Source organism: Bacillus rossius, chromosome 17 (assembly GCF_032445375.1).
Source record: "Bacillus rossius redtenbacheri isolate Brsri chromosome 17, Brsri_v3, whole genome shotgun sequence".
NCBI classification, from domain to species: Eukaryota; Metazoa; Arthropoda; class Insecta; order Phasmatodea; family Bacillidae; genus Bacillus; species Bacillus rossius.
The window spans coordinates 34,681,445-34,708,387 of record NC_086344.1 but is presented as its reverse complement, the minus strand read 5'-3'; the positions used below and the strand labels follow the sequence as shown (position 1 = coordinate 34,708,387).

Below are 26,943 nucleotides of genomic sequence, written 5' to 3'. Positions count from 1 at the left end.
TAAATGATTTTGTGGAAAAATACTTTTTAGTTAACCCTTCTAGTCAAACTTTGATCATTCCCAAGATATATTAAAAAAAATTATTGTAATTAAACTATGTTTTTGGATGTTACGTGTAGTAATCATCTTACGCTATAATTATAACATTAATATATAGTTATTTTGTCGCAATTAACTAAAGTAAAATGAAATTTATATATTTCATAGCCATAATGTATATTGTCCTTCATAATGTACTACATATTCCACATATTCAAGGTTTGATAAAACTCCATTATTGAGATATAAATTGTCCACTCCAGTTGACGAATAGACTGAAATAGTTATATGACTGAAATTCAACGACGTGTCTGTCGTTCTATATAGCCTGTCGCCAGAGTTAAGACACTTTAATTACAGAAAAAAAGAAATCAGTTTTCGGGTTGTTGGTCAAAAAACTTTTCGGGTAAATTGACTGTTGTCAGTATGACTGTCTTAGTAGTGCCTGTCGATACAAGCTGATTGTTTTTTCTGTCTCCTGTCGCAAACCCCGTTAGATCTGAGAATTTATTTTAAACTTCCCTCTTTGTTTTTTATTTTTTTGCGAACGAGAAACTGAAGTTGCTCAAAATACTCGTTGCGATCTTCAGACCTTACTAGCGTAATTGCACCGCAAAGTTTCCCTCACCTGCAGGGGAGGCCCCCGTTAACGAGGTTTTCAAAACTAACGCGAACGTTCTAGACCTTTTGTTTGAACACGAGGAGGCGAGAAGACTGCATTTCGCGCCGCTGCTTCCTCTTGGGGCGACGATGTTACCGTGCCTTTCGCGTGGGCAGGTTCGTGTGTTCGCGACGGCAAGGCAAACGAATAAGGGCCTTAATGATCTGCCAAGTTCTTTTGCGAGAACTCGTCGAAGCGGCTGGAGCCCTGTTGGAGGAGGAACCCTGATTTGAACCGCCGACGCGGCAAACATCGCAAAGGGAAAATTGCACGAGCGCGCGTCCTTCCCGCGTAATTACCCGATTATTTTCCGGGCCATTAAGTAACCCCTCTAAAGTCAGAGGCGTGTATGTGTCGGCGAGGCGGGATGATAAGCGCGACGCTCGCTGGTGCTTCTAGCGCGGTGTCTCCTCTGGACTGGCGCGCAGTCTTCTCGTCGTGCATCGAGCGGCGACCGTGACATCACACGGCGGAGAAATGAAGATAAAGGCGTAATGCAAGTCTCTTAAGTGCTTGCAAAAATCTCTACCGGTTGTTTTATGCCTAAAAATTACTCTGAAAACACTCATTTTAGCCATTTTTACTATTCTAAAAATACAGTTTAAAAACTTAATCCGAGATCAAAAGTACTTTTCGACCCTCAGCGAACTCTTAAATGCTTTTCGTAAGCGGACCCCACTCGGATATCTTGAGTAGTTTTAAAATCTCGTTGTTTTTCCTTAAGTTCTGCGCACCGTGTGTGTGCCCGGGTTTACGGGGTCCTTAATATCTGGAGCGAAGTTTTAAAGGGATTATTTTCGTAAATTATTCTACTTCTGAAAGGCGCGGTGGTCTAAGGGCCCATGCTTTCTTGATTTTTCGTTTTTTTTCCCACCCTTAAAACGGAGAGCTATAATCTGGCATATAATGAACTTGACTGACTTTACCTTACACGCCCAAAAACCTTATTTGGTAAATTAATTCGTGGAAATAACTTCGTAATGCCCGATGGACGATGATCGAAACCAAAACTCTTAAGTTTGGCCCTTAACCTCTTTTTCTTTTGATCCTTAAATACAACCATGTAACTCTAATGCCCTTGTGAATGGAAAATTTTGAAAATTTAGGGAATGCTTACGTAAGACTCTGCCCACAAATGTTCAAATGTATATGTAGGTACTATTCAGAAGATGTCTTAAACTACTTGTCACTAAAAAATGTTATTGAAAGACTAAAAAAAAATAACACTTTTATCAATTACAAATTAAAAAAGTTAAAGAGTTCCATTACCCACCATCTAGGATCAATCATTGTGAGTTCGATGGTACCAAATTTTTGTATTTTCATCCAGATTACATATTCTTGCAAAGTTTTCAATCGATACGACGGTTATAAGTAGGTTAAAATCGACTTCCCAGATTTGTTTACATTGTTCGTTAGTTAGAAGTGAAGCTAACAAGTGAAGCTAACATCAGCGTGTTAACAAGTGGAATTTAAAAAAAAAGTGGTTCCACCAAGGCGACCGGGGTTCCATTTCCGGTGGGGTACAACCCCGGATTTTCGCAAGTTGGAAATGTGGCGGACGTTGCCTTGGCCTGTGGGTTGTCTCAGGGTTCTCCCGTTTCCCCCATCATCATTTCATTGTGTCGCTGCTTCTACACCTCATCTCATCTCACCTCGTGTATCCTCCAGGCTGGCCTGAACGATAGGCCTGTCCCTCGGGTGGAACAGCCGGCTCCTGTGTGTGACAGCCACGCTCCATCCATGCCGACCCTGCCTCAGGCGGGAAAACTACATGCCGAGATTCTTTTCTCATTTAATTTTGCTTCTAAAAATCAACCCCCCCACCCCCCTCCCTTTTTCGTAATCTAAATTATATTCACGACATAAATGCGGTTCAATTTTAACACGATTCAATTAAAATAATAACATTTTTATTAATTGTGGTGTAGCCTACAGTGTTGAATTAACAGATTATTTTTTTTTGTAAAGCCTTTGTTTAGACCTTTAAGTTATATGATTTAATACATGTGTTTATAAATATTCCCCTTTCCCCTCCCCCCACCCGCCAAAAAAAAAAAAAACAACGAAAAGTGGGAACTTTACCACATGGAAACTCCATGCTCCAAGTTCATTCTAGAGTTGAAATATTATATTTTGGTGTTTTAATTTTTAATAATCAACAAACAATGATTAATTAAATTTTTTAAATTATATTTATAAACAATCGCTCACAGTAATATAATGGATTTTATTAAAATCATAACTAAGAAAAATGGCCGAATTTGGGCCTTTCGCCCCAAAATTTTACAATTGTTTTGGTATGAGATCACATTAATACAAAACCCTGCAAAAATTGTTAAAAACAAATTTTAAAAGGTTTGTTTTTTTGGTGTTTGTTATAGTCAGACATCCTTGAAATATTTGTTGGGGGAACTATACAGGTCCAGTCTCCTATAGAAAACCGCAGTCTTATAGACAGAGACCGGAAAAATTCGCGGGTTCAATGACCTCCAGGATAGACTCCAATATCCTCTGCACACTCGGGCAAATGCCAACTGTTCATTGGCTGCTGACTTGTGAGTCGACTCGACTGGGTGGCCTGTGTGATTCGACACTTCTACGAGTGAGGGGTCTCTGATTGGCCCTCAGTCCTCCAGATTAACAGTGAACCAATGACAGAAGCAGAACTAAGGTTATAATTATTTGAATTTTAGCATAACACGAAATGAACCCGCGAATTTTTCAGGTTTCTACTTATAAAGCAAAAAATTTTTGGGGAAGGGGGCCCCCCCCCCCCCCCCCCCCGCCTTAAAAAAAATGTCCTCCCTCCGCCCGTGAGACTCACCGATTTCAGGTGGCCGTTTCAGGTGGCCGTTTCAGGTGGCCGTTTCAGGTGGCCGTTTCAGGTGGCCGTTTCAGGCGGCCGCGCCTGTAGTCGGGGCGACGCTGATGTTTGCCCGCCTAATAGACTGTCTTGTTCCCTTCCCGGGGGAGTGTTTTCGCTAATTAGCTGCTTGTTTACGTACGAGCGCTCTTTCCATCCCGCGTCACGAGCTTGTACTTCGAGGAGGGGGTAGTGGGGGGAGGAGAGGCTCTGGTCGCGCTTTGAAGCCCCTGGAACAAACGATGTAGCTAAAGCCACGCTTACACGAGGTCACTACACTGCAGTTTTTTTTTTTCCTTGTGTGAATGAAACAGAAATGTTCGTGTATTAAAATCACATGAGAAAAACCTCTATTATAAACAGTTCTTAAAACAAAAAAAAAATATTTAAAATTTTTAGCCCTATAAAAATAATTTAAAAATCATATTATTCAATTTAAAAAACAATTGTAAAAAAACATTGAAATAGAGTTATTTTTAAGATATGGTTACATAGAGATTCTCTTACGTTATTTTAATAATATTACAGCCAAATATTTACATGTATGTTTATTTTTTTTTTTTTGGTTTCAGCTCTTATTTTATGGAAAACCATTTTTAAAACTTTGTACTGTATTCGACTCTTTGTGTACATGCAGGTCTCCAAGATGAACATATCTAGCCGAGAAAACAAACCCCAGAAAATTTCTGACAAGTCGTACATATTCTATAACTAGAGACCTGAAAAATTCGCGGGTTCATTTCGTGTTATGCCAAACTTCAAATAATTATAACCTTAGTGCTGCTTCTGTCATTGGTTTCACTGTTAATCTGGAGGACTGAGGGCCAATTAGAGACCCTCACTCATAGAAGTGTCGAATCACAGGCCACCCAGTCGAGACGACTCACAAGTCAGCAGCCAATGAACAGTTGGTATTTGCCCGGGTGCGTAGAGGATGTTGGAGTCTATCCTTGGAGGTCATTGAACCCGCGAATTTTTCCGGGTCTCTATCTATAGGGACCGGAAAAATTCGCGGTTTCAATGGCCTTCAGGATAGACTGCACATTCTCCTGTACACTCGGGCAAATAACGCAAGTTCATCATTGGCTGCCGACTTGTAAGTCGTCTCAGCTGGTTTGTCCGTGATTAGATCATTCTTTGATTGAAGGTTTATAACTGGTTGAGATTCGTCCAGATGAACAGTAAGCCAATAGCAAAAATCATCTAAAGGGTATATGTGTTTGAATTCTAGCCTATCGCCGAATGAACCTGCGGATTTTTCCGGTCTCTATCTTTAATATATATATATATATTTATATATATATTTCTTGTGTGCGTGTGTATGTCACTGAACTCCTCCTAGACGGCTGTAACGATTTTGATGAAATTTTGTGTGTGAGTTCACGGGGATTCGAGGATGGTTTAGATTCACAATTGGATATTTTATCTCGATTCTGAGTTAAGAAAAAACTAAAAAAACACGCTTTAAAAGCAAAAAAACTAAGCATTGTTGATAATTAGCCTCCATGGCAACGGGCTTTTGCATTGTTGTTGCCTTCTGCGTAAACATGGGAAAGGTTTTTGGTAACGGCAGTGGCGTGCCCAAGAGGAGGGGTATGTATAATGAGAAGATACAAAATGTCCAGCGTAGAAATACTTACCGCCATATGTACATTTGGTCAGGACAATGTCTGTCGGGTCTGCTAGAAAGATATATAGAGAGATAGAGATATAAATAGAAAGATAGAGAGATGTATAGAGAATTATAGAGATAAAGAGAGATGCTTAGTATACGTTTAAAAAAATTACATTATTAATAAATTAAAAAATTGATTGAGGCATTGCAACGCATGCCGGGCATTATCTAGTGTGTGTATGTATATATATATATATATATATACATATATATATATATATATACATACATTCATAAGTTCAGTATCATTGATGTCCTATTGCTTTAGTTGTTATTATTGGATTATTAATTTCATCTATTAAATATAGTAATCGTAAAGATGGTGTTGCAATAAAGAATAAGGTTATTGCAGGTGTTACAGTTCAGATTAATTCAATTATTTGTCCTTCTAATATATTTCGATCCGTATTAATATTAAAAATTAATATGATAATAATATATGATACTGTGGTTACAATTATTATTAGAATTATTATAATATGATCATGAAAAAAGATTAATTGTTCTATTAAAGGTGAATTTCTGTCTTGTAGATAAATTCTTGGTCATGTAGTTATTTCTAATAAAAGTTTATTCTTTATTTATAGAGCTTAAATCTATTGCACTAATCTGCCATATTAGAATTTAATTAATATAGGTAATTCTCTATAAGTGTGTTCAGTTGGGGGTAAATTATGATTTCATTCTAATGATCTAGTTATATGTGATCTAAAGATTGTTTGTCGTATAGATGATAATCTTTCTCAAATGATTATAATAAATATTATTATTCTTATTGTTGAAATTAATGCCCCTATTGATGAAATAATGTTTCATGAAGTAAATATATCTGGATAATCAGAATATCGTCGTGGTATGCCTGCTAATCCTAGGAAATGTTGAGGGAAGAATGTTAGATTTACTCCGATAAATATTGTAATAAATTGGATTTTTAATCACAACGGATTTATAGTTAATCCTGTAAATAAAGGAAATCATTGAATAAAACCTGCTATAATAGCAAACACTGCTCCTATGGATAATACATAATGGAAATGAGCTACTACATAATAAGTATCATGAAGAGTAATATCAATAGATGAATTAGATAATACAATTCCTGTTAAACCCCCTAAAGTAAATAAAAATACAAATCCTAATGCTCATAAACATGATGGTCTGAATGTTAATTTTGATCCATATATGGTTGCTAACCATCTAAATACTTTAATTCCTGTTGGTACTGCAATAATTATTGTAGCTGAGGTGAAGTATGCTCGTGTATCTACATCTATTCCAACTGTAAATATATGATGAGCTCAAACAACAAATCCTAATAAACCAATAGCAGCTATTGCAAAAATTATACCTAAATTACCAAAAACTTCTTTTTTACCTCTTTCATGAGAAATAATATGTGAAATTATACCAAATCCGGGTAGAATTAGAATGTAAACTTCTGGATGTCCAAAAAATCAAAATAAATGTTGATATAAAATTGGATCTCCCCCTCCTGATGGGTCAAAAAATGATGTATTTATATTACGATCTGTTAATAGTATAGTGATCGCTCCTGCTAATACTGGTAATGATAATAGTAGTAAAATAGCTGTAATTACTACTGATCATACAAATAAAGGGATTTGCTCAGGTCTTATTCCTGGTGATTTTATATTAATAGTTGTGGAAATGAAATTTACTGCACCAAGAATAGATGAGATACCTGCTATGTGTAATGAAAAAATAGTTAAATCTACTGATATTCCACTATGTCCTGTTAATGATGCTAAAGGTGGATATAAAGTTCATCCTGTTCCTCTTCCCGTGTCAATTATACTACTTATAATTAAAAGAGTTAAAGACGGGGGTAATAATCAAAATCTTATATTATTTATTCGCGGGAATGCTATATCGGGTGCACCAATTATAATAGGTAATAATCAGTTACCAAAACCACCAATTATGATTGGTATTACTATGAAAAAAATTATTACAAAGGCATGGGCTGTTACAATAGTATTATAAATTTGGTCATTTCCAATAATAGATCCTGGTCTTCCTAATTCTATTCGAATTAATATACTTATTGATAAACCAATTATACCTGATCATATTCCTAAAATGAAATATAAAGTTCCAATATCTTTATGGTTAGTTGAAAATAATCATCGTTTCATTAGTGAAGTGGCTGAATTGTAGGTGATAAATTGTAAATTTATTTATGAGTTATAACTCCTTTACTAGGTCTTATATTCATTTATGATATTAAATTGCAAATTTAAAGGTGTAATTTTAATTACTAAGGCTTAAAGATTAACTTTATTTATAACTTTGAAGGTTATTAGTTTATTTAACTTAAATCCTTAATATAATCTAGTAATTAAAGTAATAAAAGGTAACCCTATTACGGATAATACTCTTATTATTATTATTTTATTGTTATTAAATTCTATAATTTTATTATTTCATTTAGGTTCTGAATTGGATAATATTAAAGTTGAATATATAATTCGTAAATAATAATAAATAGTTACTAAGGTTATTATTACTATTATTCTTATTAATATAATTTCATTATTTGATATATTTGATTGAATTACTATTCATTTAGGTATAAATCCTATTATTGGAGGTAATCCTCTAATAGATAATAAATTTATTATTAGAATAATTTTTTTCAATTTTGATATATTAGCTGTTATTAATTGATTAATATGATATGTTTTTAAAATATTTATTGATATAGTTATAGTAGCAGTTATAATAGTATATATTATAAAATATGTTATTCATATGGTTTCTCTAATTAATATAGCTGCTATTATTCATCCATTATTTGTAATTGATGAATAAGCTATAATTTTACGAATGGAAGTTTGATTTAAACCTCCTACTGCACCAACAATAATAGATATTATTATTGCACTTATATTTATTCAGTTTATTTGAATAATGTTTGATATAATTATTAATGGGATAATTTTTTGTCATGTCATTAAAATAAAACATTTAATTCATCTTATTCCTTCTATTATTTTAGGTATTCAAAAATGGAAAGGTGAAATACCTCTTTTTATTATTAATGCTCTTATTATTATTATATTAGATATTTCTTTTATGATAATATTTATATAATTTTTATTGATTATTATTGTAATAATAGATATTATTATAATTATTGATGCAATGGTTTGAATTATAAAATATGTTAATGCTGATTCTTTTGATGTTAAATTATTTTGTTCAATAATTAATGGTAAAAATGATATTATATTAATTTCTATTCCTATTCAAATGATGAATCATGAATTTGATGAAATTGAAATTAATACTCTTATACCTAATAAAGTTAAAAATAATATATTTGTAGATTTATTAATAATTAGAAAAAGGATTTAAATCCATTGATGAGGTATGAACCCATTAGCTTAATCTTAGCTTATTTTTCTATATTTTGTTGTATGATGCATTAAAGTTTTTGATACTTTAGGTAATAGTTTAATTCTATTAAATATAATGGAAGTAATATTAATTACATTTTTTATTACATCAAAATAATCTTTTTATCAAGCATTCCATTATTAACTATAATTAGTTCAATTTATTTAATTTACCTATGAAAATAAGATATCTATCTCAATAAAATAAAACTTTTCAATAAATGGTACAAGGGCTAGAAAACATCATTTAGTGATTTTAATTTACCTATGAAAATAAGATATCTATCTCAATAAAATAAAACTTTTCAATAAATGGTACAAGGGCTAGAAAACATCATTTAGTAATTTTAATTTACCTATGAAAATAAGATATCTGTCTCAATAAAATAAAACTTTTCAATAAATGGTACAAGGGCTAGAAAACATCATTTAGTAATTTTAATTTACCTATGAAAATAAGATATCTGTCTCAATAAAATAAAACTTTTCAATAAATGGTACAAGGGCCAGAAAACATCATTTAGTAATTTTAATTTACCTATGAAAATAAGATATCTATCTCAATAAAATAAAACTTTTCAATAAATGGTACAAGGGCTAGAAAACATCATTTAGTGATTTTAATTTACCTATGAAAATAAGATATCTGTCTCAATAAAATAAAACTTTTCAATAAATGGTACAAGGGCTAGAAAACATCATTTAGTAATTTTAATTTACCTATGAAAATAAGATATCTGTCTCAATAAAATAAAACTTTTCAATAAATGGTACAAGGGCTAGAAAACATCATTTAGTGATTTTAATTTATCTATGAAAATAAGATATCTGTCTCAATAAAATAAAACTTTTCAATAAATGGTACAAGGGCTAGAAAACATCATTTAATGATTTTAATTTACCTATGAAAATAAGATATGTCTCAATAAAATAAAACTTTTCAATAAATGGTACAAGGGCTAAAAAACATCATTTAGTAATTTTAATTTACCTATGAAAATAAGATATCTATCTCAATAAAATAAAACTTTTCAATAAATGGTACAAGGGCCAGAAAACATCATTTAGTAATTTTAATTTACCTATGAAAATAAGATATCTATCTCAATAAAATAAAACTTTTCAATAAATGGTACAAGGGCTAGAAAACATAATTTAGTAATTTTAATTTACCTATGAAAATAAGATATCTGTCTCAATAAAATAAAACTTTTCAATAAATGGTACAAGGGCTAGAAAACATCATTTAGTGATTTTAATTTACCTATGAAAATAAGATATCTGTCTCAATAAAATAAAACTTTTCAATAAATGGTACAAGGGCTAGAAAACATCATTTAGTGATTTTAATTTACCTATGAAAATAAGATATCTGTCTCAATAAAATAAAACTTTTCAATAAATGGTACAAGGGCTAAAAACATCATTTAGTAATTTTAATTTACCTATGAAAATAAGATATCTATCTCAATAAAATAAAACTTTTCAATAAATGGTACAAGGGCTAGAAAACATCATTTAGTGATTTTAATTTACCTATGAAAATAAGATATCTGTCTCAATAAAATAAAACTTTTCAATAAATGGTACAAGGGCTAGAAAACATCATTTAGTGATTTTAATTTACCTATGAAAATAAGATATGTCTCAATAAAATAAAACTTTTCAATAAATGGTACAAGGGCTAGAAAACATCATTTAGTAATTTTAATTTACCTATGAAAATAAGATATCTATCTCAATAAAATAAAACTTTTCAATAAATGGTACAAGGGCCAGAAAACATCATTTAGTAATTTTAATTTACCTATGAAAATAAGATATCTATCTCAATAAAATAAAACTTTTCAATAAATGGTACAAGGGCTAGAAAACATCATTTAGTGATTTTAATTTACCTATGAAAATAAGATATCTATCTCAATAAAATAAAACTTTTCAATAAATGGTACAAGGGCTAGAAAACATCATTTAGTGATTTTAATTTACCTATGAAAATAAGATATCTATCTCAATAAAATAAAACTTTTCAATAAATGGTACAAGGGCTAGAAAACATCATTTAGTAATTTTAATTTACCTATGAAAATAAGATATCTATCTCAATAAAATAAAACTTTTCAATAAATGGTACAAGGGCCAGAAAACATCATTTAGTAATTTTAATTTACCTATGAAAATAAGATATCTATCTCAATAAAATAAAACTTTTCAATAAATGGTACAAGGGCTAGAAAACATCATTTAGTGATTTTAATTTACCTATGAAAATAAGATATCTGTCTCAATAAAATAAAACTTTTCAATAAATGGTACAAGGGCTAGAAAACATCATTTAGTAATTTTAATTTACCTATGAAAATAAGATATCTGTCTCAATAAAATAAAACTTTTCAATAAATGGTACAAGGGCTAGAAAACATCATTTAGTGATTTTAATTTACCTATGAAAATAAGATATCTGTCTCAATAAAATAAAACTTTTCAATAAATGGTACAAGGGCTAGAAAACATCATTTAGTGATTTTAATTTATCTATGAAAATAAGATATCTGTCTCAATAAAATAAAACTTTTCAATAAATGGTACAAGGGCTAGAAAACATCATTTAGTGATTTTAATTTACCTATGAAAATAAGATATCTATCTCAATAAAATAAAACTTTCCAATAAATGGTACAAGGGCTAGAAAACATCATTTAGTGATTTTAATTTACCTATGAAAATAAGATATCTATCTCAATAAAATAAAACTTTTCAATAAATGGTACAAGGGCTAGAAAACATCATTTAGTAATTTTAATTTACCTATGAAAATAAGATATCTGTCTCAATAAAATAAAACTTTTCAATAAATGGTACAAGGGCTAGAAAACATCATTTAGTGATTTTAATTTACCTATGAAAATAAGATATCTATCTCAATAAAATAAAACTTTTCAATAAATGGTACAAGGGCCAGAAAACATCATTTAGTAATTTTAATTTACCTATGAAAATAAGATATCTATCTCAATAAAATAAAACTTTTCAATAAATGGTACAAGGGCTAGAAAACATCATTTAGTGATTTTAATTTACCTATGAAAATAAGATATCTGTCTCAATAAAATAAAACTTTTCAATAAATGGTACAAGGGCTAGAAAACATCATTTAGTGATTTTAATTTACCTATGAAAATAAGATATCTATCTCAATAAAATAAAACTTTTCAATAAATGGTACAAGGGCTAGAAAACATCATTTAGTAATTTTAATTTACCTTTGAAAATAAGATATCTGTCTCAATAAAATAAAACTTTTCAATAAATGGTACAAGGGCTAGAAAACATCATTTAGTAATTTTAATTTACCTATGAAAATAAGATATCTGTCTCAATAAAATAAAACTTTTCAATAAATGGTACAAGGGCTAGAAAACATCATTTAGTGATTTTAATTTACCTATGAAAATAAGATATCTATTTCAATAAAATAAAACTTTTCAATAAATGGTACAAGGGCTAAAAAACATCATTTAGTGATTTTAATTTATCTATGAAAATAAGATATCTATCTCAATAAAATAAAACTTTTCAATAAATGGTACAAGGGCCAGAAAACATCATTTAGTAATTTTAATTTACCTATGAAAATAAGATATCTATCTCAATAAAATAAAACTTTTCAATAAATGGTACAAGGGCTAGAAAACATCATTTAGTAATTTTAATTTACCTATGAAAATAAGATATCTGTCTCAATAAAATAAAACTTTTCAATAAATGGTACAAGGGCTAGAAAACATCATTTAGTGATTTTAATTTACCTATGAAAATAAGATATCTGTCTCAATAAAATAAAACTTTTCAATAAATGGTACAAGGGCCAGAAAACATCATTTAGTAATTTTAATTTACCTATGAAAATAAGATATCTGTCTCAATAAAATAAAACTTTTCAATAAATGGTACAAGGGCAAAGTTAAAGGAATTAATTATATAAAAATATTTTTAAGTTTAAAAATATTTTTATATTTGAAAATTTTTTTTTTATAATTTATTTTTCATAAAAATAATATAAATTTAATTTTAAGGATAGTTTTATAAAGTTAATTTTATTTTCAAATATTACTTTTATACTATAAAATTATTTGAATATTAATTATACTAATTTGTTTTTTGTTGTTGTTATATAAACAAAAATTATGTCTCAGATCTATAATTTTTATTCTAATAAATGCTTTTCATTTATTATTAGTTATACTAATTTGTTTTTTGTTGTTGTTATATAAACAAAAATTATGTTTCAGATCCATAATTTTTTTATCCTAATAAATGCTTTTTTCATTTTATTATTTATACTAATTTGTTTTTTGTTGTTGTTATATAAACAAAAATTATGTTTCAGATCCATAATTTTTTTATCCTAATAAATGCTTTTTTCATTTTATTATTTATACTAATTTGTTTTTTGTTGTTGTTATATAAACAAAAATTATGTTTCAGATCCATAATTTTTATCCTAATAAATGCTTTTCATTTATTATTAGTTATACTAATTTGTTTTTTTTTTTTTTTTGTTGTTGTTATATAAACAAAAATTATGTTTCAGATCCATAATTTTTTTATCCTAATAAATGCTTTTCTCATTTTATTATTTATACTAATTTGTTTTTTGTTGTTGTTATATAAACAAAAATTATGTTTCAGATCCATAATTTTTTTATCCTAATAAATGCTTTTTTCATTTTATTATTTATACTAATTTGTTTTTGTTGTTGTTATATATATAAAAAGTATAATTTGGTATTATAATAATTTACTTATTAAATTATTAATTTATTTTAATTTTATGTATTTTTTTTATTTTTATGAATATGGGTTGAATTTATAATAGTACTATTAATATATAGATGTGTCCATATTATTAAATACTTCAATTAAAAAGGAATAGTATTTATATATTAATAAGATCTTATTATAATATATATAATTATTTAAATATATCATTATAGATCAGTTAAATCTTTATATTATATTAATATATATAATTAATAATAACAACATATCTAATAAGAACATATATTTATATTATTATTTATATTATAATAAGATCTTAATATATTAGATAATAAATACATATAAATGGTCTATCCTCTTTGTACTAATAATAATCTATTATATTATTTAACATTAATATATTTAATTAAGTTAATATCTATATTATATTAAAATCTTATTATATAATAAATAATGATATAATTATATGATTAAGGATATTAAATTAAATTCTTATTATATAATATCAAAACTGGATATGTATTATGAATTAAATATTTAATATAAATAAATCTTACCCTCACTTTTTCATAAATGAAAAAAAAAATGAAAAAGTGAGGGTATAGTTATGGGTTCTTATTCTATTGTATTTACATATTTAATTACATTCTAATATCTTTAGTCTAATAAATACTTATTATATTAGAAGTTATTATTAAGGGCGATTTTTTTTTTAAAAAAAAGTAGTGCAAAAACAATGTGTTTTTGGACCTTATATGGACCCGAATCTTTTTTTTTTATTATATAAATATGTTTGATTGTTGTTGTTTCAATGGGGAGCATGGGGCTGGAAATAATTCAGTTTAAGTTAATTTATTTTAATTTATCTATTTAAAGTTTTTAATATAGATCTGATTTTTATTATTTTATTTTATGATTGATAGTTTGATTCTGACTACTAAATGTTAATTTTTGGGAATATATACATGTAAGTTTTTGCTTTTTTATTTATATAATTTTTATGCAGTGTTTAATATTAAATATTAAGTTATTTTTGATTTGGATATTCTTTTTAGTATTGTAAATGTTTGTGCCAGCATACGCGGTTATACAATAAATGCTAATTAATATTTTTGGTTTTTTGAGTTAAGATTTATTTTTGTTTATTATTTTTATTTTTAGGTGAAATTAAAATATTTATTAATCTTTTCTTTTGATTCTTTGAAATTTAAAATTTAAACTAGGATTAGATACCCTATTATTTTATATGTTAAATTTGACCAGGGTAGTATTAGATATGTTCTTTAAACCTAAAGAATTTGGCGGTGTTTTAGTCTATTTAGAGGAATTTGTTCCGTGATCGATAGTCCTCGTTTTATCTTTCTTAATTTGTTTATTTAGTATGTATACCGCCGTTATAAGTTTATTTTTTAAGAATTTAATTTACTTAAAATTTTATTTTATTTTATTTCAGGTCAAGGTGCAGCTTATAATTAAGTGGTGATGAATTACAATATTATTTGAGTATACGGATTTAAATAATAATATGTTTAATGAAGGTGGATTTAATAGTAAATTTAATAATAGTGTTAATTTGATTTTAGCTCTAGAATGAGTACATATCGCCCGTCACTCTCAATTTATTTGAGATAAGTCGTAACAAAGTAGATGTACTGGAAAGTGTATCTAGTATGTCAAATACTAGTTTAAAGAAAATTATTCATTTACATTGGATAGATTAATTGTGCAATCATTAGTTTTTGATTATATTTATTTATTTTTATTATTTTTAATTTTATTTTTAATTTGAGTTTTATTTTTATTTTTGGTTTTAGTATTAATTTTAATTAATTTTTTTTATTATAGTTTATTTGTACTGTTAAGGATTATTTTTTTAATTTTTTAAGTAGAATTTTTTTTTTACCTTTTGTATCAGGGTATATTTAATTTATTTATTTATTTATTTTTCTCGAATTAAATTGATCTAATAAGTTATGTTATTTAAAGTTGTAAATTTATTTATTATTATTTATTAGTTGTGAAATGCTATTCGTAATTTAATATATCTAGTTTTCTTATAATTGAATTTAATTCAGTCTTTTTGATTTTATATTTTTATTTTAAATTTTTAATTTCTTTAAGGTAAGAATAAGGGGGATTAGCTTCTTATTTATTTTATAAATTTTATTTTGTATATATTATATAGGCCTTATAATAGCCATTATTATTTAGTATTTTATAATTTAATATATCTATTTTTTGATTTTTTTTTATTTTAATTATTTATTTGAATTAAATATTAAATTTTTTATTATTTTTAATAATGATTTAATTAGTATAATTTTATTTATTAAGTTTTCTTATTTTTAATTATTTATTAGGAATTAGGCAAACTATTATTTACTCGCCTGTTTATCAAAAACATCTTTTCTTGTTATTTATTTGAGATTTGACCTGCCCAATGATTTATTTAATGGCCGCGGTATTTTGACCGTGCAAAGGTAGCATAATCATTAGTCATTTAATTGTTGACTTGTATGAATGGTTGGACGAAGTATTAACTGTCTTATTTATATTATTAGAATTTAAATTTTGAGTTAAAATGCTTAAATTTTTTTATAGGACGAGAAGACCCTGTAGATCTTTATTTATTTGATTCTTATATTTTTTGGATTATTTATTTATAATTATTATATATTTTTTGTTGGGGTGACAAGGAGATAAAATTAACTCTTTATTTTATTTAACACTGATTTGTGATTTTTTGACCTTTTATTAATGTTATAAGATTTAGATACCTCAGGGATAACAGCGTAATTCTTTTTGAGAGTTCATATCGACAGAAGAGATTGCGACCTCGATGTTGGATTAAGATTATAAATAGGTGTAGGTGCTTATTAATTAAGTCTGTTCGACTTTTGAAATCTTACATGATCTGAGTTCAAACCGGCGTGAGCCAGGTTGGTTTCTATCCATAATATTTTATTTTATATTAGTACGAAAGGACCATATAATTCAAATAATTTGTTTATTTTATTATTTTACTAATTTGGCAGATTTAAGTGCGTTAGATTTAGAATCTATTTATATTGTTTATACATTAATTAGTATTGATATTTCTTGATATTTTTTTATCTTTTTTTTCTTTTCTCATTTTAATTATTTTTGTTTTAGTAGGTGTTGCTTTTTTTACTTTATTTGAGCGTAAAATTTTAGGTTATATCCAGAATCGAAAAGGTCCTAATAGGGTTAGTTTTTTAGGGTTTTTACAACCATTTTCTGATGCTATTAAGTTGTTTTCTAAGGAGAATATTTTTCCTATTAAATCTAATTTTATTCCTTATTATTTTTCTCCTGTGTTTAATTTGTTTTTATCTTTATTAATTTGGATTGTTATTCCTTATTTTTCTAATATTTATATTTATAGTTTAGGTTTAATATTTTTTTTATGTTGTGCTAGTTTAAATGTTTATAGAATTATGATTGCTGGTTGATCTTCTAATTCTAATTATTCTATATTAGGAGGTTTACGTTCTGTTGCTCAAACTATTTCATATGAGGTTAGTTTATTTTTGATTTTATTATCTTTTATTATTTTAAGAGGTAGATATCTTTTAATTGATTTTTATTATTTTCAGTTTTTTTGTTGATATATTTTTTTATTTTTTCCTTTATGTTTATGTTTATTTTCTTCTTTGTTAGCTGATACTAATCGTACTCCTTTTGACTTTGCTGAAGGTGAATCTGAATTGGTATCTGGGTTTAATGTTGAATATAGTAGAGGTGGTTTTATTTTAATTTTTTTAAGTGAATATTCTATAATTTTATTTATGAGATTATTTTCATGTATTGTATTTTTAGGATGTGATGTTTTTTCTTTTATATTTTATATTAAGATGATTTTTGTTTCTTTCTTATTTGTTTGAATTCGAGGTACTTTACCTCGTTTTCGTTATGATAAACTTATATATCTTGCTTGGAAATGTTATTTACCATTGTCATTAAATTATTTAATTTTTTTTATTGGTTTTAAGTTATTTATTATTTCTATATTCTTATATTGAACTAATTTTAGTAAAACTAATAGAGATGTTAATCTCTTTTTTATATTTTCAAAATATATGTTTCTAAAAACTTATTAGTTAATTTATTATTTTATCTCATATTATTTTAATAATATTATCTATTAGGAAATAGGAAAAATATATTAATGTTATAATTTGTCTTATTATAATATAAGGTTCTTCTACTGGTTTAGCTCCTATGATTGTTAATAAGGTTGTTACTGTTACTATTGATCAAAAAGTTAATTGATTAATAGGATAAAATGTATTTCCTTGGAAATTTCTTTTATATAAAGGTATAATTATTAAAATTATAATTGATATTATTAATGCAATTACACCTCCTAATTTATTGGGGATAGATCGTAGAATTGCATATGCAAATAAGAAGTATCATTCGGGTTGGATATGAGTTGGTGTTACTAATGGATTAGCAGGTGTAAAATTGTCAGGATCACCTAGAATATAAGGTTCTATTAATGTTAAGTATGTTAATAATATGATTATGCAGATAAACCCAACTATATCTTTTAACGAAAAGTATGGATGAAATGGGATTTTGTCAATATTTCTTTTTATTCCTATTGGATTATTTGATCCAGTTTGATGTAGAAATAATAAATGAATTATAACTATTGCTAAAATTATAAATGGTATTATGAAATGTAAAGTGAAAAATCGATTTAATGTTGCATTGTCTACCGCAAATCCACCTCATACTCATTGTACTAAATCTTGTCCTAGATAAGGTATTGCTGATAGTAAATTAGTAATTACTGTAGCTCCTCAAAATGATATTTGTCCTCATGGTAATACATATCCTATAAAAGCTGTTATTATTACTAATAATATGATTATTACTCCAGTTATTCATGTTTCAATATATTTATAAGATCCATAATATAAACCTCGTCCTACATGTAAATAGATGCATACAAAAAATATTGATGCTCCATTAGCATGAATTGTTCGTATTAATCATCCATTATTTACATCTCGACAAATATGTCTAACTCTATTAAACGCAATTTCAATATTAGGGGTATAATGTATAGCTAGAAATAGTCCTGTAATAATTTGAATAATTAAACATAATCCTAATAAGGATCCGAAATTTCATCATGATGAAATATTAATTGGTGTTGGTAAATCAATTAATGAATTATTTATGATTTTTATAATTGGGTGATTTTTTCGAATTGCTTTATTCATTAGTTAAATATTATTCGTAAAGGTCCTTTATTTGATTCTGTAATTTTAAATACAGTAATTATTGTGAAAAATAAGTATGATGCTATTATAATTAATGAAATATTTACTGGGTAATTATATATTTTTGTTAATATTGTATTGTTTGTTATTATTAATTCTATATCATTGTTATTAATTATTGTTTTTTTTTGTGTTCAAACTATAATTCCTAAAGTTAAAATGATTATTGTTATTCTCTTTGATGATAATGAAAATATTATATTTGGTATTAATCTTGTTATATAAATAAATAATACTATTATTCCTCCAATAAATATTAGGAATAGAATATATGAGAATCAGAATGATTTATATAATATTCCTGTTATTATTGAGATTATTGTTGTTTGTATAATAATGATTATTCCTATTGATATAGGATGTTTTATTATTAAAAATGTTATGTTTATTGTTATATTTAATGTTAATATTAATTTTATACAAAGGGTAGTTTATTAAAAATAATAGTTTTGGGAATTATTGATAGATTTTTTCTTCCTTTGAAGTTTTAAGAATATTTAATTCTTTTTTGATTTACAAGATCAATATTTTTTATAAATTATTAAAACTAGTGTTAATATATTTTGTGTTTCCTTTATTTATATTTTTTTGTGGTTTACTTGTTTTTTCTTTTAGTTATGATCATTTTTTAATTACTTTATTGAGATTGGAGTATATTGTTTTGTCTTTATTTTGATTAATTTTTGTTTATATAATATTTAGTATTTTTGATTTATATTTTATAATATATATAATTACTTTTTGGGTTTGTGAGGCTACTTTAGGCTTATCACTTTTAGTTAATTTAATTCGTGGATTTGGTAATGATTATTTTATATCATTTAATTTATTGCAATGTTAAAGTTTTTATTTTTTTTTATATTTATAATCCCCTTTTGTTATTATGGTTTTTGATGATTAGTTCATATATTATTTTTTTTTATTATATTTAATTTTTATTTTTTTTTTACTAGTTCATATTATTACTATAGAATTAGATATTTTTTTGGTTGTGATATTATTTCATATTCACTTATTTTATTAAGTTTTTTTATTTGTAATTTAATAATTTTGGCTAGTGGGTCTATTTATCAATATAGGTATTATTTTAATCTATTTCTTTTTTTTTCTTTATTTTTATTTATTATATTATTTATTACTTTTTCAGTTAATAATTTAATTTTATTTTATTTATTTTTTGAAGCAAGTCTTATTCCTACGATATTTTTGATTTTTGGTTGAGGATACCAACCTGAGCGTCTTCAGGCTGGTATATATTTTTTGTTTTATACTTTATTTTCTTCTCTTCCAATACTTGTTTCTATTTTGTATTTTTATAATTATTTTGGTAGATTATCATTTAGTTTATTTTTTGAGGTAAATTATTTTTATTTTATTTTTTATTTTTGTATGATTTTTTCTTTTTTGGTTAAAATGCCTATATTTTTTGTTCATTTATGATTACCTAAAGCTCATGTTGAAGCTCCTGTTTCGGGTTCAATGATTTTAGCTGGGGTTTTACTTAAATTGGGGGGTTATGGTTTATTACGTGTTTTTTCTTTATTAATTATTTCTGGTATTTTTTATAATTTTATTTGAGTTGGTATTAGTTTATTAGGCGGTTTATTTATTAGTCTTGTTTGTCTTCGTCAAAGTGATTTAAAATCTTTAATTGCATATTCTTCAGTAATTCATATAGGATTGGTTTTAGGAGGTATTTTATCTTTTAATTATTGAGGGGTTTTTGGTTCTTTAATTTTAATAATTGCTCACGGTTTATGTTCTTCTGGACTTTTTTGTTTAGCAAATATTGTTTATGAACGTTTAGGTAGTCGTAGTTTATTTATTATTAAAGGTTTAATTAATTTTATACCTAGTTTTTCATTATGATGATTTTTATTGAGAGCTTATAATATAGCTGCTCCTCCTTCATTAAATTTAATAGGTGAAATTATATTGTTTAATAGATTGGTTTCATGGGATTTTTTAAATACTTATATTTTTATTATTATATCTTTTTTTAGTGCTGCTTATACTTTATATATATATTCTTATAGTCAGCATGGTATAATTTATTCTGGTTCATTTTCTTTTTATAATGGTTATATTCGTGAATATTTATTATTATTTTTGCATTGATTACCTTTAAATATAATTATTTTTTTATCTAATATAATATTTATTTACTTAAATAATTTAATTTAAAATATCAGTTTGTGGGTCTGAATATGTATTTATTACTTTAAGTTATTCTTTGGTGTTATTCATTATGTACAATTTTATTAGTTTATTTATTTTTAATTAGATTTTTATTTTTTATTATGGGTATTTATTTTTGTATTTTTAATATTATTTATTTTATTGAATATGAATTATTTATATTTAATGGTTCTCAATTAGTAATAACTTTTCTTTTTGATTGAATGTCTTTAATTTTTATGAGATTTGTTCTTTTTATTTCTTCTATAATTATTTACTATAGAAAGGACTATATATCTGATGATTTATTTTTAAATCGATTTATTTTTTTAGTTTTAATATTTATTCTTTCTATAATAATAATAATTGTTAGACCTAATTTAATTAGAATTTTATTAGGTTGGGATGGATTAGGTTTAGTTTCTTATTGTTTAGTAATTTATTATCAGAATGTAAAATCTTTTAATGCAGGTATAATTACTGCTTTATCAAATCGTATTGGTGATAGAATATTATTAATATCAATTGCTTGAATATTTAATTATGGTAGTTGAAATTATTTTATATATATTGATTTTTTTTCTTTTAATTTTGATGTTAAGCTTATTGGTATTTTAATTGTTATTGCTGCTATAACTAAAAGTGCTCAAATTCCTTTTTCTCCTTGATTACCTGCAGCAATAGCAGCTCCTACTCCTGTATCTTCATTAGTTCATTCTTCAACTTTAGTTACTGCTGGTGTTTATTTATTAATTCGTTTTAACCCAATATATATTGATAGTTCTTTATCATTAATGTTAATATTTATTTCATTGATTACTATATTTATATCTGGTATTTGTGCTAATTTTGAATATGATTTAAAGAAAATTATTGCTTTATCTACATTAAGACAATTAGGATTAATAATATCTATTTTGTCATTTGGTTGTATTTATTTAGCATTTTTTCATTTATTAACTCATGCTTTATTTAAGGCTTTATTATTTATATGTTCAGGTGTTATTATTCATTCATTTAAGGATTGTCAAGATATTCGTTATATAGGTAATTTATTTAATCAAATGCCTTTAACTTCTTTATGTTTTTCTATTGCTAGTCTTTGTTTATGTGGTTTTCCTTTTTTATCTGGATTTTATTCTAAGGATTTAATTTTAGATATATATTCTATTAATTATATTAGAATTTTCTCTTATATTATTTTTTATGTTTCTACTGGTTTAACTGTTAGTTATAGTATTCGTTTAATTTATTATTTAATAATTAAGGATTATTCTTTCTTTTCTTATCATTCTGTTTCTGATGGTAGATGATATATGCTTTTTGGTATAAGTGTTTTGTTAATAGTTTCTATTTTTGGTGGTTGTATATTAAGATGATTATTATTTCCTTATCCTTATTTAATTATAATACCTTTTATAATGAAAATTATGGTTCTTATTATTTGTTTTTTTGGATTTTGAATAGGTTATTTTGTTAATAAGTTTAATTTATTTGATTTATTATATAATTATTTTATATATAATTCTTGTTTATTTTTTGGGAACATATGATTTCTTCCTTTTTTTACTATTAAAAGTACATATTTTTCTTTATTTTTTGGATTGAAGTTAAATTCAATTAGAGATTTTGGCTGGTTTGAATTTATAGGTGGTCAAGGTTTATATTATTTACTTAGTAAAATTTCTTTATATAATCAGATTATTCAGAATAATATTTTTAATTTTTTTTATATTATTATTTCTTTTTGATTTATTATTTTGATATTTATTTAATTTATATAGCTTATGTAGAGTTTAATATTGAAGATATTAAGGAAGAAGTTTTTCTTATAAATATTTATAAAAATTGTATTTTGACTTTACAATGAAAATGTAATATTTTTCTTAAACTATATAAATAGAAATATAAACGGAATTTAACCGTTATAATAATTAGTTAGCAGCTATTATTTGATCTTCATATTTCCTTAATTGGAATAATTATTCATTTTTATCATTAACAGTGATATACCTCTATTTTGGTTTCAATTAATAAATAAGGATAATTTTATATCTTCTTTTAGGTCGAAACTAAATGCATAAGTATGCTTCTTATTTGAGAATAATTGCATTAATGCAATACTTTTTGATTGCAATTCAAATGTTATAATTAACTATAATCCCATTTTGTTCAGTTTAGTGCTCCTTGATTTCATTCATGATAAAGTCCTATAATTAATACTAAGATAAATAATATTGATGTAGTTATTCATTGTTTTATTTCTGATAATATTATAGTAGGTATTATTGGTAGTAATAATGCAATTTCAATATCAAAAATTAGAAAGATTACCGCAATTAAAAAAAATTTTAGTGAAAAAGGAATTCGTGGGGATGATTTAGGATCAAAACCGCATTCGAAAGGTGAATTCTTTTCACGATCTATAATTGATTTTTTTGAGATGATTATATTTAAAATTATTATTAAATTTGTAATTAATAAAATTATTATTGCTATTGTAATTGTTGAATTTATTATTTACTCTGATTTAATTCAGGCTTTTTAATTGGAAGTTAAATATACTTATTATATTAAGTAAATAATTACCTCATCAGTAAATAGAAATATATAGAAATAATCATACTACATCTACAAAGTGTCAATATCATGCTGCTGCTTCAAATCCTACATGATGTGTTTTTGAGAAATGTAGATTTAATTGTCGTGTTAATGATACAAATAAAAATGTTGTTCCAATAATAACATGAATACCATGGAATCCTGTTGCTATAAAGAATGTTGATCCATAAACTGAATCTCTAATTGTAAATGGGGCTTCAATATATTCATATATTTGTAATAATCTAAAATAAATTCCTATAATAATTGTAATTATTAAACTTTGATTTATTTCTTTAAAATTATTATTGATTAATCTGTGATGAGCTCATGTTACAGTAACTCCTGATGTTAATAGAATTATAGTATTTAATAATGGAATTTGTATAGGGTTGAAAGGGTAAATTCCTATAGGGGGTCATATTGTTCCAATTTGCACAGCTGATGATAATCTTCTATGGAAAAATGCTCAGAAAAAAGATAGAAAAAAGAATACTTCTGAAACAATAAATAGGATTATTCCTCATCGTAATCCTTTAATTACTATTTTAGTATGTATTCCTTGATAAGTTCCTTCTCGAACAACATCTCGTCATCATTGAATTATTGTTAAAATTGTTATAAATACTCCTATTGTTATGATTAAGTTTGTTATTTGTTGAAAGAATCTAACTGTTCCAACTAATATTATTATTGTTGACACTGCTCCAACTAATGGTCAAGGTCTTATTTCTACTAAATGGTAGGGATGATTTTGTTTAATTGACATTAGTTTGATTCTCTTGCATATAATGTACTTAGAACAGCAAATACATATCCTTGAATAATAGCTACTGCTGTTTCTAATGTTAATAATATTATTTGAATAATTAATATTATTGGTAATATATTAAATCTTGTGTTTATTGTTGTATTTCCTAATAAAGTTAGGATTAGATGACCAGCAATTATATTTGCCGTTAAACGTACCGATAATGTTCCTGGTCGAATAATATTTCTGATTGTTTCAATACACACTATAAAAGGTATTAATACTGTAGGTGTTCCTGTTGGTACTAAGTGTGTAAATATTTTTTCTGTATTTTTTGTTCATCCAAAGATTATAAAAGATAATCACATAGGCAATGCTAATGATAATGTTATTACTAGATGTCTTGTTCTTGTGAAAATATATGGGAATAATCCTATAATATTATTGATTATAATTATTATAAACAATGAAATGAAAATTAGTGTTGTTCCTTTATTTTTATTAGTTAATAGTATTTTAAATTCATTATTTAAAATAATTGATGGTTTTAATATAATAATTTTAAATCGATTATTTATTATTCAAAAATAGGTAGGTATAATTATTAATCCAATACAAGTTCTAATTCAATTTATTTTTAAGCTAATAATTCTTGTTGAAGGATCGAAAATTGAGAATAGGTTTGTTATCATTTTCAGTATTTTTCATTATTTATTTTTTTTAATTCATTTATTTTAATTTTTTTTATTGTTTTATTAAAATAAATTATTATAATGAATATTATTATTATTATAATGAAATATATATATATACTTATTCATCTTATAGGTGCTATTTGTGGTATTAGAAAATATTAAATTTTAATAATTTTAGTATGACATACTAATGTTATAATTTTAACTAATTTTCTCATCAAAAGTAGTTGCTACTTACTATAAAGTGGTTTAAGAGACCATTACTTGCTTTCAGTCATTTGATGATTTTATTATTCATTTAATAAAATTATTAATAGGTACACTTTCAACAACAATAGGTATAAATCTATGATTTGTTCCGCAAATTTCTGAACATTGACCATAAATTAATCCATTTCGGTTTAATATTATTCTTGCTTGATTTAGTCGTCCAGGTGTTCCATCAATTTTAACTCCACTAGACGGTAATGTTCATGAATGGATTACATCTATAGATGTTACAATTATTCGAATGAAAGTATTTGAAGGTAAAACTATTCGATTATCTACATCTAGTAAACGAAAATTATTATTTTCTCTATTAATTATATATGAATCAAATTCTGTATCATCAAAATCTGAATATTCACTTAAAAAAATTAAAATAAAACCACCTCTACTATATTCAACATTAAACCCAGATACCAATTCAGATTCACCTTCAGCAAAGTCAAAAGGAGTACGATTAGTATCAGCTAACAAAGAAGAAAATAAACATAAACATAAAGGAAAAAATAAAAAAATATATCAACAAAAAAACTGAAAATAATAAAAATCAATTAAAAGATATCTACCTCTTAAAATAATAAAAGATAATAAAATCAAAAATAAACTAACCTCATATGAAATAGTTTGAGCAACAGAACGTAAACCTCCTAATATAGAATAATTAGAATTAGAAGATCAACCAGCAATCATAATTCTATAAACATTTAAACTAGCACAACATAAAAAAAATATTAAACCTAAACTATAAATATAAATATTAGAAAAATAAGGAATAACAATCCAAATTAATAAAGATAAAAACAAATTAAACACAGGAGAAAAATAATAAGGAATAAAATTAGATTTAATAGGAAAAATATTCTCCTTAGAAAACAACTTAATAGCATCAGAAAATGGTTGTAAAAACCCTAAAAAACTAACCCTATTAGGACCTTTTCGATTCTGGATATAACCTAAAATTTTACGCTCAAATAAAGTAAAAAAAGCAACACCTACTAAAACAAAAATAATTAAAATGAGAAAAGAAAAAAAAGATAAAAAAATATCAAGAAATATCAATACTAATTAATGTATAAACAATATAAATAGATTCTAAATCTAACGCACTTAAATCTGCCAAATTAGTAAAATAATAAAATAAACAAATTATTTGAATTATATGGTCCTTTCGTACTAATATAAAATAAAATATTATGGATAGAAACCAACCTGGCTCACGCCGGTTTGAACTCAGATCATGTAAGATTTCAAAAGTCGAACAGACTTAATTAATAAGCACCTACACCTATTTATAATCTTAATCCAACATCGAGGTCGCAATCTCTTCTGTCGATATGAACTCTCAAAAAGAATTACGCTGTTATCCCTGAGGTATCTAAATCTTATAACATTAATAAAAGGTCAAAAAATCACAAATCAGTGTTAAATAAAATAAAGAGTTAATTTTATCTCCTTGTCACCCCAACAAAAAATATATAATAATTATAAATAAATAATCCAAAAAATATAAGAATCAAATAAATAAAGATCTACAGGGTCTTCTCGTCCTATAAAAAAATTTAAGCATTTTAACTCAAAATTTAAATTCTAATAATATAAATAAGACAGTTAATACTTCGTCCAACCATTCATACAAGTCAACAATTAAATGACTAATGATTATGCTACCTTTGCACGGTATATATATATATATA

At 25.5% G+C, this 26,943-nt stretch overlaps 2 protein-coding genes and 5 pseudogenes across 24 annotated transcripts in view; 3 read left to right on the top strand and 4 right to left on the bottom strand.

The window, feature by feature from the left end:
* Positions 1–26,943, top strand: part of LOC134540897 (calcitonin gene-related peptide type 1 receptor-like) — a 391,875-nt gene that overhangs the window by 110,824 nt on the left and 254,108 nt on the right. The window lies entirely within an intron of this gene.
* LOC134540898 (cytochrome c oxidase subunit 1-like) lies at positions 5,865–7,412 on the bottom strand (annotated as a pseudogene).
* On the bottom strand, positions 14,708–19,299 carry LOC134540901 (cytochrome b-like; annotated as a pseudogene).
* Positions 19,577–24,572, top strand: LOC134540899 (NADH-ubiquinone oxidoreductase chain 4-like; annotated as a pseudogene).
* Positions 21,160–24,572, top strand: LOC134540900 (NADH-ubiquinone oxidoreductase chain 5-like). The gene is given in 1 exon segment (XM_063383968.1): positions 21,160–24,572. A coding segment is annotated over 1 exon segment (1,089 nt). The 3' UTR covers positions 22,249–24,572.
* Positions 23,518–24,305, bottom strand: LOC134540902 (cytochrome c oxidase subunit 3-like; annotated as a pseudogene).
* Positions 23,518–25,058, bottom strand: LOC134540904 (ATP synthase subunit a-like; annotated as a pseudogene).